Here is a 14,873-nt window from a genome sequence, read left to right on the forward strand (position 1 = left end):
GCTCCATTCTAGACAAGCAATCGGATAATATATGGCACTATATTAACACGATTATTATTTTTAAATGCTCTATTTGTGATCTGAAACTGAAACTGAAAGCGTAGCCGGAGCTCTGGTGTGCGGATGGACAGGATCAAAATTAGCTATAAATATAACTTATAAAACACACAATAGAGACAGAGATGTAGTGAACAGTGGTGAACAAAACTATTAGTGAAGCCAGCCAGCCGAAATACACCGTTTTTAAGATCTAATGCAACACACAGACACAGAAATACTGTTTTATTAGAATAAGTATTTTACATTTTACAAATAAAAACATACAAAAATTGATTGATAAAAATTGTATTAAGATACAATTCTAAAATAATTTCTAAAACTTTAAAATCTTAAGGTGATTAGAAACCGAAATACAAAGTGAATTCAAAACAAAATGCATTAAAGCAATCAAAACAATTAAATGTGTTAAAGTGGCAATCTGCCAAAAGAACAACAACCAAACAAAACAGTCTAATACATTGAAATTAACAGGAAATGCATCAGATAAAACAAAAACAAAACATCAAAGAAACAAAACTAAAACAATCTGATGCATTTAAAAGGAATAAGAGAATGGTCAATGTATTAGACAGAAACAAAACAAAACCACCAGTCAACCAAAACAAAGAAACAAGTGCATTTTAACAACAATTAAATTAATTAAAAACAATTAAAATTGTTTTAAAAAAACAATAATTTATCAGAAAGAGAATAAAAGCACTTGGACTCAGGCTCCAGCAGGGGGAGTATCCGTCCCCAGAGGTGATATCCCATCATGGGATTCTAAGCTCCCCCAGATCCTGGATCTTCCAGTTCTTCAAGGCTTCCTCCTTGCCCCTCTGGTGGATCTCCAGATTGACATGATCTCTCACTACGACCATGTTCCTCTGTGTAATGACTTTTGGGTCTAGCTCCTGCTTATTGAACAGACAGATGTTCTGTCCCTCGCACAGGGCCTGTTTCACCACACTGACGACACACCACCAGCACCTCAGGGTTGATGTTGTTAGACCCCTGGCTGGTCTGTACAGGATCTGCTGGGCAGTCGTCTGCGCAGGTATGGCAAACCTGTGGAGGAACGACAGAACAAGAGCCAGACCCTGCAATCGCAGGGGCATTCCTTATATGAGGCCTCTGTCTCCCTTCCCAGGCAGCCCTTGTAGGGGCAGGTGTCAAACAAGGCTAAACCCCTTCTGTACATGAACACTCGAGTGGGTAGACACCGACTCACAGCCCTCCAGGAGACATCTTTCTGTGTATTTGTGAGGCATCACAGACACAGAAAGCTCATGTTCTCGGGTCCAGTGAATTGGCAAGAGGACGAACCTGCGCTGATGTCACGTTTTATATAACAGGAAGTGGAAGGGACCTGTTCTGAGTGATGAGCGCAGGGGCCAATGGCAGCTTTGATAGAGTGATGTTTTCGATCGGTTTCTTGCTGAAGTGTGCAGAAACCCCTCCCCCTCAGGAAGTGCTTCCGACTTGAAAGATAACTGTCACTAACACACAGTTCTTGTATTCAGCTTTTTCTGATTACTAACTAAATGCTGCATTACTATCCATGACATTTTACTGAATGATTACTCTGTCATACTTAATGGAAGCTGATTCAGTTTTTAGAATGACTGCGGCACAAATTATTGCATAGGACTTGCACTTAGTATTGCATTTGGTTAATATGTATTGCATTTTGGACACTATTATAAGTCCTTTTAGTTTAATGACTGATTTTCCAATTTGCATTTTTAAGTTCTTTAGCAAGAAATATAATATGTCCATCGTTACATCAAAGGGTATGGGTATGAGAGTAAAATTTATCTTGCTGCAAATACACACTTCCTTGAGGGATCAAGAGACCATGATGTGTAAATTGCTTCCATGGACATGAAAACAGGCTTTTATGTAGCCTTTACTTTTATGATGATTGCAGTCATCCTAAATGGCACAGCATCTTTACTGGCAAATTAAATAATGTTCTTGTTACCCTAATCATACACCTTGGTCCATCCATGACGTCATTTTATATTTCTTATTTGGTGAGGAAATGTCTGTTACCCTATACATTGATAATGTCTATCAGAATACACAGGATGCTGAAAAAAACGAGAAAGCAATATTAATTTTGACCTGCACTTTGGCACAATATGACGTTAAAAGGTCTTGTGTAATGAAAATGGCGAATTAAATAAAAACATACCCATAAGATACATTGTTTTCTTTATAAACAGAACGACGCTACCAATCTGGGCTAAATAAACAATACAATAATTCATGACACCATATATTTTTTGGAGTTTCAGCTCAGAAAGCAGCTATCCAGGAAGAAAACCCACTTGTGCACGAATGTATCGGTCTGCCACAGTACAACAACTGTATCATGAATAGTGCAGTAGATGGCAGCACTTGTAACAAACATATGTATGAAGTAAGCTGATGACTTGAGCAGGAATTCTGAAGGCTATAAGACTGCTCTACACAGAAAATTGTCATCAAAAATGTACATAAATGTGACACTGCATTCTCTACTGTCACATCCTTTAACTGTGCATGTACCTTTCTCAAGCTTGAATTAATGTAAAATTGCAAGCAATATCTTATATGATGACATAGTACACATACACAAATATTATTATTATTATTATTATTATTATTATTATTATTATTATTATAAATAAATGGAAAAATACTTAAGTGATAATAAATCTCTGTAGTCCATATAACCATATACAATTGAATTGCTACATACATTCCTTATTTTATAGAATTCAGAAAAGATTCACTCTAGTTTTCTTTTCTTTTTTTTTTGTTTGACCTAAATTATGGGAGTGTGGATGTCTTTTAGGAAATTCCAACCAATGGAAAAATAGAACATTACCAGTACAAAACTATTTGAACATTTTGTTGCATTGTGTTGTTTGGAATCTCTGACAAAAAGCAAAATAGTCAGAGCACTAGACTAATGCCAGGGTATGAGCTCCACAACTTCACTTCACTTTTGGTAATCACCTTGCAGACATAGTGCTTGTGTATGGTATTTCTTCAGCATGGTGGCAAAAGCCAGACAACCAAGCCATTAGTAAAACATAACATAAAACAGTACAATGTTGACTAAGGGCCCTATTGAATAAGAAATGTTTTCATGCTATCATTGCGGAAAGTTGCAATAAAGTCGCAGCTCTGTGAACAGGGAGGAGACATGCTTTGCCGTTGTGGTTTCCAAAATGGGCAGGCAACAAGAAAGCCAATGCTAGCCAATCAAGCTAAAACAGAGGGTGGGAGTTGCAATAGTCTCAGTCAGAGAACAGAGACATAAATACAAACATTTACCAACCTGTGTTAACTATGAATACGTGGTGCATAATGGTCTAATTTGTGTTTCAGTTTAAGTGGATAATTAAATGATATACTATAATACTATTATGACTACTACTAATACACAGACATGAGTACAAGTCAAATAACAAATACATTAAAATGACACACTGATGCAGAAACATAATTAATATAAAATATCATGCAAAAGCAATATATTTTTCCAGTGTACACCTTTACTCCAGTTACTGTAAGCATTCTATATTTTCACTGTACATACATGGAGGTGTGTAGATGTGTTTAAGTTGTATTTATTTTACATTTGCCAAATGTACTTTGTTTATTATTATTATTATTATTATTATTATTATTATTATTAGTAGTAGTAGTAGTAGTAGTAGTAGTAGTATTATTAGTATTATTATTATTATTATGTATTTCTTAGCAGACACCCTTGTCCAGGGTGACTTACAAAATATAAGCGCAATACAAAGTGTAATAATACAGTGTAATTCAAGGCACAATTTTACAAATTCACAGTTTACACAAGTGTATTTGAGATATATAGTAAACAATTTTAAGGTCTTACATCCTAGAATGAAAAATTTGATAAGTGCAGACAAGATGTTAAGTCAAAGTTAAGAGCTAAAGGAAGGGGAGCATAGGGGATATCAAAATAAGCAATAGAAGTGCAAGTAATGCAAAGGCAAGTGTAAGACAAAACGTTGTATATGTGCAATCTTACAGGAGAATGAATGACTAAATTACAAGTACAGTCCGAAAAGATGCGTCTTGAGTAATCGCCAGAAGGAGGTCAAGGACTCTGCTGTTTTGACTTCGGTGGGAAGGTCGTTTCACCATTTATGCTTCATTTCCACTAGCCATGTTTAGCTGCACCTCAGCCTGTGCCCAAACTAGTTTCAGGCGGCACAGTTTCGTACATATTACCGGCTGAGTCCCAAACTCGTCCAGGTCACGTACTGTGACATCCCTTATGCAACACCACTGCATTTGGAAATTGTAACTACAGTAATGGCGGTCGCTCTCGATGCAAGATATTCGGTAGAAACTTTTCCAAAGAAGGAATGTGTGTGTTTACCTTGGGAAAACGATTCATCTGGAGCAGTTACTAATGCACGGTGGAAAGGTGCAGGATTAATTGCTATTAAAAGTTATTCTTCTGGCACCGGAAGAACGCAGTGGTCTGGAGGGGATGTATGGAGAGACGAGGGTCTGAAGGTAGCTTGGTGCAGTGTGGTCAAGACAGAAGTAGGTGAGGGTCAGTGTCTTGAACTGAATGCTTGTTGGTATCGGGAACCAGTGGCGGGAGCGGAGCAGTGGAGTAGCGTGTGCGAATCGGTGCAGAGAGAATACCAGACGAGCTCTACAGCTCATCCAGAGTTCTGGATGAGCTGTAGCGGGCGGGTAGTAGTTGCAGGCAGGCCGGCCAGGAGGGAGTTGCAGTAGTCCAAGCGGGAGAGGACCAGTGACTGGACGAGCAGCTGAGTCAAGTAGTCAGTGAGGAAGGGTTGGATTCGGCGTATGTTGCTCAGGAAGAATCTGCAGGTGCGTGTCAGCATGGTGATGTGCTGAGTGTAGGAGAGCGCAGGATCGAGGGTGACAACAAGGTTCTTAGCGGAAGAAGAGGGAGAGAGTGTCGTAGATTCCAAGGGGATTGAGATGAAGAGATCAGCAGAAGGTGAGGAAGAGGGGGGGAAACAGAGGAGATCAGATTTGGAGAGGTTGAGCATGAGGTGGTGTGAGTGCATCCAGGCAGAGATAGCAGACAAGCAGGAAGAGATGCAAGAGGGGATGAGAGGGTCAGAAGATGGAAAAGACAGGAAGATCTGGGCATCATCTGTGTAAAAATGGTAAGAGAAACCATGGGATGTGATGAGGGGGAGCGAGTGTAGAGAGAGAACAGGAGGGGGCCCAGGACGGAGCCTTGGGGTACGCCTGTGAGGAGAGGTTGAGGGGTGGATGAGGTACCTTGCCATGTCACTTGGTAGGTCCAGTCGCTGAGGTAGGAGGAGAACAAGGTGAGAGGTCAGCGAGGCAGGAGAGGAGGATGGAGTGATCGACAGTGTCAAATGCTGCGGAGAGGTCAAGGAGGATGAGGACTGAGGAGAGGGGGGCCACCCGAGCACAGTTGAGGGAGTCAGTGACTGCCAGGAGGGCCGTCTCAGTGGAGTGAGCTGTGTGGAAGCCGGATTGCAGAGGATCAAGAAGTGAATGATGGGAAAGAAATGCAGAGAGCTGACAGTGGACGGCACACTCGAGAGTCTTTGAGAGGAAGGGGAGTAGGGAGACAGGGCGGTAGTTCTGAAGACAGGTAGGGTCAAGGGTTGGTTTCTTGAAAAGTGGGATGACAGCAGCTTGTTTAAAAGCAGAGGGGAAACAGCCAGAGAGGAGGGAGGAGTTGAGGAGGGAGGAGATGAAGGGGAGTAGATCAGGAGAAGTCGCTTGGAGGAGGCGAGTGGGGACAGGGTCCAGGGCGCACGATGTAGGTTTGTGACGTAGGAGGAGAGAGGAAAGTTCAGAGTCTATAAGAGGTGAGAATGGAAAAGGAAGATTGATTGGTGGGAGAATGGGTGTCTTGGGAGAGGAGGGGGGACTGTTGAAGAGCTTGTGGATGTCTGCAATCTTGGAGGAGAAGAAGGTGGCAAAATCATCTGCAGTGAGAGACAAGGGAGGAGGAGGGGGAGGGGGAGCAAAGAGGGAGGAGAAGGTGAAGTAGAGTCTGTGGGGGTTGTTGACAGAGGATTCAAAGAGTGACTGGAAGTAAGACTTCTTGGCTGAGGTGAGTGAGGAGGAGAATGTGGAGAGTAGTAGAGTTCGAGGGCAGCTGGGAGTTTGGACCTCTTCTACTTCTGTTCAGTGGCGTGCAGAGTGGATCGGGTTGAGCGGAGAACGGAAGAGATCCAAGGCTGAGGAGGGTAGGGGGGTACAGGACGAGACATGAGAGGACATAGAGAATCAAGTGAGGAGAGCAAAGAGGAGGTAGCACAGTTAAAAGACATGGGAAAAACAGTCAATGGAAGGTAAGAGAGTGAGGGCAGTGGAAGCAAGGGTGGGGGGGAAGACGGAGTGGAGATTATGGCAGAAGGTGACAGAGGGAGTGGGTGGGGTGGGGAGGGAGGGGAGGGAAAGGGAGAAGGAGATGAAGTGGTGATCTGAGATGTCCAGGGGTGTCATGGAGAGGCTTTTAGACAAAACCAGAAGGAGCTGCAAGAGTATTTACAGGTTGTTTTCTCTCAAGTATCTCAAGGTCTGAGAGACGGTCATTTGGCACCACAAATCATTTTAGATTTGTTACCACGAACGTTTAGCAGAGCGTAATCCATTTTCAGTAATGCCACTAATGTGTCTGCAAGCAATTCACAGCGCAAACATTTTTTATTAAATTGGGCCCTAAGTGTGTGTATACTTAACGTTTAAATATAAGTGCCAGAAGGATTTTCCTTAAAATAATCAAACAATGAAAAACACATGGAAATAAAAATAAAACTTCCTAGAGCAAATGTAGTATAAATTACAATTAGAACACTGTTTACCTGCCAATCATTTGACTTGTTTGAAATGAAAACAACAAATCTGTGCTCTCAGGCTAAAATAAATATTTTTTCTCTATCACAAAAAGTTTTTTTATGTTCCATCCATGTTCAAATCTGCTTACAGCATTTTAAAAGGCTTTTGCAATGAATGCCGATAACATTGATAAATCCTGCCCATGCCCTTTATTGCAATTAATTGCTGTTCCCATCCACTGCTGATGCAGTAAGGAGCCATTCCTATTTAGAGCAATTGGAAAAATCACACTTCATCAGTCATTATAACCAATATAATTCAGATAAGTCTAATTGCATGTAGCACGTCTTGATAAAATTTCACTTACGCTTTCCCATTATCTGTCTGAAGTCTGACAGTGGCAACAAACATTACTGACAGGACACAAGCTTGGCTTTAACGCACTGCAAATCCAAAATGTTGACAATATCTAGCAGCTATTTCTTTTAAATAAAACAAAACAAAAACAAACAAACAAGAAACGACACTACGTATTTACTCTTCAAAGTCAGAATATTGCATTTAATGTTTTTGGGAACGTATGTGTCTGTGTGCATGTGTTTTTCTGTATTATTCATTTATTTAATCTTTTCGCATTTCAAGTCTCAATAAGCCATTTTGTAAAACATTTTTTTTTTACATCTAGTGTGAGCCAGCTCTTCTTTATTAAACTAGTTTAAGTTCAACAACTAAATTACATTTACTAGGAGACAATATACATTACATTTGAAGGCTTGTTGTCACTGTAAACACCATCAGTGTAAAGAGAGAGCCCACTGCTTTATCCGTGTTCTGAAACTGTATGCTTGCTCACCTCCCCATTGTCTCTTTATAACAGTATTGCTTTTCCGGGTGGTATGTGGTCAATATTTAATAGCTAATAAATACCTCACCTAATCTGAGGACATCAAGATGAGATCATACCATCCGTAGTTTTACCATCAACTGTAGTTTGTGTTATATTTATATAATTTGTATGAATTTCTTAAATCAATGCATTTACTGTTTTACATTTGAGTCACTTTATGGTTTATTTTATATCTAGGCTTTGAATTTATTTCACCAGCCATTGTACCTAATGTTTATTTTATTATTTGCCACATTTGCAAAACCAAAAATGCTATGCATGTTTTCAAATATGTTAATGCTCTAAAAAAAAGCAGTCCTCTGTTTGTATGATACCTTAAACAAAAACAATCATGTTTTTTGTTATGGTGAACATGACCCATGTCAGGTAGCAGAGTTTAAATACAAATCTCATTATGCTATAAATGCAGGCATTTGATCACTACTGTTACATTTCTAATCCACTTTGTAATTAAGTGTCCACAACTAAAGGTTAATTACTGTATCAATGCTTGCTAAATATGCTATAGTATAAGTATATCACATAGTAAAACATATATAACCATACAGGCCAATATGTTTTCTAAATTAAGCTATATTAAGAAACAAACAAAAACTGTGTCCAAAGTAATATCCATGCTCTGAAGCTGTATTTTATTTTATTTTATTTATGCATTTATTTATTTATTTTGGTGTGTCTAATCTGTAGAATCGCACTTGCTACACTTGCTGTGTAGCTATGATGTTTAAGCATGTATGGCATGTATTAAATAAACAGATAAGCAGGGCCAGATGAACGCACTATGAGTCTTAAGTCCCAAGAGGCAGGAAACTGAATAAATAATAAATAGGCCCAATAAAATGTAATATCTCATCATTTAATAATGCTGAAAAGAAAAGAGAAGTTTTGCTGGCATTGTGAATTTTATTCCATAGATCAGATAACAAGTACAACACAAATTATAAAATAAACATTGAGATTTATGTTGACATTACATGATTTAGATCAGTGTTTTTAATATGTAAGTTTACCCAAGTGGTACAAATATAGCAGACCATTGCATCTCAATAATACATTATTATACCTTTGGAATGGAATGAGGCCCTTGAGAACAAAGTTGCCTGACGTAGTTTGTTCATATGTAGGCCTATATATTAGTTGCATAATACAGATTTTCAATGGATCATGGTAACTTTCTCTTTCTGAACTCAATAATAAATGTGTATTAATTAGGGTAAATATTCCAGAATATATCTCATTACAATATAATCTTGTCACAATTAAAGTGTATAGGAGTTCCTTGTTTGTGTTTTTTCATATGGCTTTTTACGTTAATGTGACAATGGTCAAATCCATCACACGGGCTATAGAAGAATTTTCCATAGAGGCCTGCCAGAGGGCTGTCTCTCAAGAAAAGTGATGACGTTTTAAGTGGACTTTGTATCAGGTGTACAAAACCCAATTCTGAATATGTTGGAGGAAAAGGAAGGGAAAGAATAGCGAAACGCATAAGCCATATATGTATACCACACGAAGACAGGATTGTAAAATGGACTTCTGATGAAACATGGTGCCAGTGAAGGTTACTAGGATAAGTACATTAAAGTCATATGTGTTGTTGCAGATAACAAATGGACTGCCAAATTTGGAACTGATTATAGACAGTAAATAGTGTGGCAGATTGGACAGAAGACTATTACAGTACTATTTCCTTCCCATGATAAAAAGTAAGAATAAGACATTTGGTACTGGTATAGTCAAGATAAGAACAATATTCAAAGCAATGTGGCAATGCTAACACAAATGTTAAATGAGCATTTTGGAAGAAAAATTACACCTGCTGTAGATTTCGTATCACTGTTTTTAATCTTCTGGCCTTTGTGTTTGAGTTTTAGGTCAGACCATTTGAGGACCAACCTGGAGGGATCATCCAATACTGCTTATCTGCATGTACTAATACACAGTTTTGCATTACTTCCTTAAATTTTAAGCAAACATCATGCCAAGCAAAGTCAGCATTAAAACCAGACTGAAGTCATAATTCATTTTTGTCCATGTAGCCATGGAGATAAAGGCCAGATTAAAACATAATGTAACCTGCTACTAGAAAACTACAGTCCTGTACTCTATTGCAGCCCTATTTTGTTAATCTCATGCTCTTTCTTCTACATATAAATATAACTTCTTTCAAGTACATGTTTTATATCAGGTTTGTTTTTAGTTTAGTTTTAGATACCAGGGTTTCTGTTGTGTCGGTCAAAAAGATTATATATTATTAATTTAATTATATATTTTTATATATATTATATAGTTTATTTCCTTAATGTAAATATATATTAAAGTTAATTATATATATATATATATATATATATATATATATATATATATATATATATATATATTATTAACTTTAATATATATTTACATTAAGGAAATAAACTTGAAACAAATGTGACTGGATTACTAGTTCTCTGAAAACAAAACTGTCAGATTTCGTAGAACATATGTAAATCATATGAATCAGCATAAAAAAGTCTTCAGCATATCAAAACAATATTAACTAGCATTAGTGAGTTATACAAAATATATGGTATGAAACTCAGATGAATGATATACATGAATTCAGATTATATTTCTACTAGTTTTGTTTCCTCTGCATTTAAAATTCAGTGATATGATTTTTCAGTTTTTAAAGTACAGGATTAAACTGAAAATTGAGAAAAGGATTTATCTTTGTTATTTTACAGAATTATGTTTGGAGCTCAGCTCTGGAAAGTAAATAAACTAAACAGAAAAGAGTAAAACAATGTGAGGGTCTGAGACTTCCATGCTCAGTCCTGAAATGCCTACAAATGTCATCTTTCTCTCTGTGTTTGTAATTATCTTCACACAGTCCAATGTAACTGAGCGAAACACACAATTGTTTTTTTTATAAAGTGGTCTGCTACATTAATAAGAGCAACATTAACAAAGGAAATCAGTGACAGTTTATCTACGTATATATATATTACTGTAATTTTGATGTTCACATTTTCTTATTTGTCACGAAGATGCATCAGTTAAATATCTTAAAGTGTTTGTAAACTTAATTATGACCTGCTTGATTAGTGTTTCAATGCTACAATGAAAATAAATTATATTATTGTATCAGAGGAAGACACAATGTCCCCATTTTTTATGTGAAAATGTTGAAGAACTAAGTACCAACAGTATCTACAGTTTATATTGCATAATTAACAGGTGCAAATATTAAATAGGATTTCAGTATTTTGCACTAATCGGTGGCAAACAAAATTACTTCCATTATTTAACCCTCTGTAAAACAGTTGTCTGGCCCCACTCATGAGCAACAAATAGCCTTGTAAAAAAAAGGTTACATATTTGCAAAGTCTAGTTTTCAGCTAAACTCCCTGTTCACTGTTTGATTAATTCTACTTTCAGAACTGAAATGGGCCATGATGTAAATAAATACACATACACACAAGCATATATGTGTGTGGATTTTTGACTCACACATTTCCGACATCGTGTTAATTTGGACTAAAAGTCTTATAATTCTCCTGACATTTGAAATCCTTCCTGACTATATATGCACTGTTTCCTGCTTCTCTAAAATCATTATCCAGCAAAGAAAAGGCTCTGAAGAAATACATTATAAATGTTATTGTTTGTGTTATTTTTATTGATAATAATAATTAATAATAATATGTATTATCAAACAATGTTATGGGTGGGCATACACCTAAATTCAGCTTTACAATAATGCATCCATGTATTGCTTATAAGCTGATGTCATTTTCATTGTGTTTAGACCTGGGTGCTGCTGACCACATTCTGGAGCTATTGTGGTTTATATTATTACGTCTTACAAATAAATAAATACGTAAATAAATAAATGATGCATGAATTTTGAACCACAACTTTTGTTCTTAAAACACTATTTTTTACAAGTATAGGTGAATATCACTTATAATGTACCCCAAGGGACCATGGAAATCAGTATGTTACAAACAAAGTATGTTTTAACCATTATAATAATGAAAATACTGCAGGCATAATTATTTAAAATAAATAAATAAATCAGGAAGCTGAACTGCCAAACAACATGAGTTTATTATAGCCTGTATGCTATTATTTTCCCAAAATTCATATTAAGACCAGTATTAGTTTAACACCATCAACAACAGAGTAACAGATATAACTAATATTATATAGGCTATATATCATATATTTGTAGTATATTATAATCTTTAAACTACTTATGAAATCAACATCTGTCTGGAATATGAAAACTATGTTTTAAAAGGAATATACGCAATAGTACACAATAAGGCACCTGCCTTTTCAATACATTTTAAGCAGAGATATGTCCAAACAGGATCTGTTATAGACCTGCAACCTGTATAACAAGAAGTTGAACAATTGGGGAGCAATTAAAAAATAAATTAAGGTAAGCCAAGACTTCCAAAAATATATATTCATATTAATATTCTATTATATTTATTATTTATGGATATCAAATAGATCCTTTCAAGTCTTCCCTCTAAATAAACATAATACCTTTCACTAAATAGTACATTATAATATTTGGATTTTTATTTAAAAAAAACTACATTTAAATCTGGGTGTGGAGGTATACATGTTTCCATTCAAATGTAGTTTTCAGGACCGCTCTAGATTAAACATGTTAGCAAACATTGGGAAACTTGACGTTTTCTTATAAGCAGCAGTAAAGCAAACTGGTCTTTAACAATACACAAAAGTGTATCTTATTGGTCCATGCAATGTTTACAGTACGTGAATCACATAGTAACTGCACAGGAAGTTGCTGAGTATACCTTTGCTTTAGTATTGACATAGCGATTTCTGCTTTGGAGCAGTTCTTGAATAGATTCTAGATGCAGTACAGTAAAAAAAAAAAACCTGCTTTCAGTGTTGTATAAATGGTGTAGTAGGTATATAATGATGTTGACTATAATTAGTATAATTTTTATTAGTGTGAAGTATTTTTCTGTGAGTTGACTTGAGACCACATATTTTGACTCATGTATCAAAATATACAGTAAGGGTGGGCAAACATTTTTTTTTATCCAAAGCTTCTAATTTGGTCGAAGTGAAAATGAATTAGTCATGCTTGGCCAAAACAATTCCATTCACTCTCATGCCAGGAAGCAGTGTTATAAGCAATAATATCACTGTACAGCTGCATTTTGTTGTTGTTGAGTATTTTCCCACTAAGGTTTTAAATGTATACAAATACCAAATCCTATTTCAACCTTCAATTAAACAAAAAAAAAACCTTGCACTGTGTGTGAGCCAGCCCTCGTTTGTTGATGTTCATGATTCTAAATGTTCTGAGTCTTTTAAGTTAACTGTGATAATTAAGGGATGGCTTAAGGGAGCAGTACCAGAGTCTGAGACAATTATTTATACTTTGCTATGCTTTACATTCTGCTCATTTTAATTGGAACAATTCTTTCATTCTCATTATATCATATCTAATTGGGTGACCATTGATGAAGCAGTGTGTTAAGGGTGTGAGAACAAAAGATGCATATTATGAAGCTGTTTTTGTTTATTCTTGTGTTTGATTTTGTTCCTCTCCTTTTTTTACTATTTTGCTGGATAACACTCATCAAACTCTGAAGGGAAAATCACATACGCTTTGGAAAACATTGTTTGTGATGTTTTCAAACAAAATGTTTTTATTATGCCTGTCATCAATTAACTCCACGGGGCTCCTGTTTGACTGGGATATTGGGTCCTCAAGTCTAAAAACATTTACATGTCTATTAAAAAACCTTAAATGAGAATAATACTGATCTGCTATTGATTGTTTTGTGTGTTGGCATATTACCTTAAAATGTCATGGAGAGCCATCAACCCATTTGTGCAATATGATTTCTTTCCTCTGATTGCTATTCTGCTCAACTAGACTATGACAAATCTTCCACTGTATTGCCTAAATGTCTGACAAATACTGCCCTCGAGTCAACTCAGAGTTTAGACTCCTCCAGTGTTAAGAATTTACCAAAGTGTAACCCCTCCAAAGACACCTTGAAAACCCAATTATTTCAAGCCTGATAAAAAGAACAGGAGCCCTGTATGCTATTACAACCTTTTTTATTTTTCATTAGAAATTGCCTGTGTTTCTACATAAAGCATTCTATTTTATTTTGCTGCTGCAAGTACACATTAATTTGAATTGTTTTATTTTCTTCCACATGCTTGAGGATGCTTTCTTTTTGATGCAAGTAGTTTATTTAAGACCTGTTTCACCTGATTTCATGTTTTTGTTTTTTCCTTAACTAGTGAAAAGATCCATAGATTTTAAATCTAGAGGAGTAAAATTATTCCCAGGCAAAGACAACAACAACAAGTTTTCTATCTGTGAGTCTACCTTTTGTTACTTTTTACGGTAAATCTGTGATTTTTTGTGCTGTTTTTTCTGTGTTGTCTATGTGTATCTCTTACTTTAAATTCTATTTCATTTTATTTTATTTTAATTTGGACATTGTAACATGCAAATGTCATGTTGTCTGCATGAGAAGTTCTTACCATACCAAAATGAATGGCCTTACTTAAGATTTTGAAATTCCAAAACACCCACACGCACTTGTCAAATAAGTGGTATGGATTGTTAATAGGAATGTTATTTCCATATAATTGTTCCAGTAAAATACCTACATTGTGATACTGGAAAATGTAAACTTCCTGCAGACCATTACATTGCATGTTGTGATGGGATACACAAAATAAATTAAAGGGAAGTCCAGCTGTAAAATTCCCTCACAGACCCACTGACTCTAAAACCCACCCTAATGTGTATAATGATGCATGCTAATAAGATAGAGATAGAAATTAATAAAAAAAATAAAAAAATGACATGGTTCAATTTGTCCTGGAAAGGAACATATTCTCCAGGTGGTCTTTAAATGGAAAACATATATAAATACATATCCCTTTTACTTGAAAAATAACATAATTATTATAATATTAATAGTGTAATACTGACATTGACTTGACAGAACTGCATTGTAAATTAGGTTCTCTGAATAATATACTTCAGCAGACTGAAACTACCCTGCCTGAAAGTGAGGTCCCAGTT

At 36.1% G+C, this 14,873-nt stretch overlaps 1 protein-coding gene across 1 annotated transcript in view; it reads left to right on the top strand.

Annotated features, from left to right (window-relative positions):
- The first annotated feature begins 5,938 nt into the window (after positions 1-5,938).
- The window catches only part of csmd3b (CUB and Sushi multiple domains 3b), a 286,431-nt gene continuing 277,496 nt past the window's right edge, over positions 5,939-14,873 (top strand). Inside the window, exons 1-3 of the mRNA XM_066714578.1 lie at positions 5,939-6,079; positions 6,230-6,287; positions 14,078-14,155. Coding sequence (XP_066570675.1) covers positions 5,939-6,079; positions 6,230-6,287; positions 14,078-14,155 — 277 coding nt within the window. The remainder of the gene's footprint in view (positions 6,080-6,229; positions 6,288-14,077; positions 14,156-14,873) is intronic.

This window comes from Amia ocellicauda, chromosome 10, assembly GCF_036373705.1.
Source record: "Amia ocellicauda isolate fAmiCal2 chromosome 10, fAmiCal2.hap1, whole genome shotgun sequence".
NCBI classification, from domain to species: domain Eukaryota; kingdom Metazoa; phylum Chordata; class Actinopteri; order Amiiformes; family Amiidae; genus Amia; species Amia ocellicauda.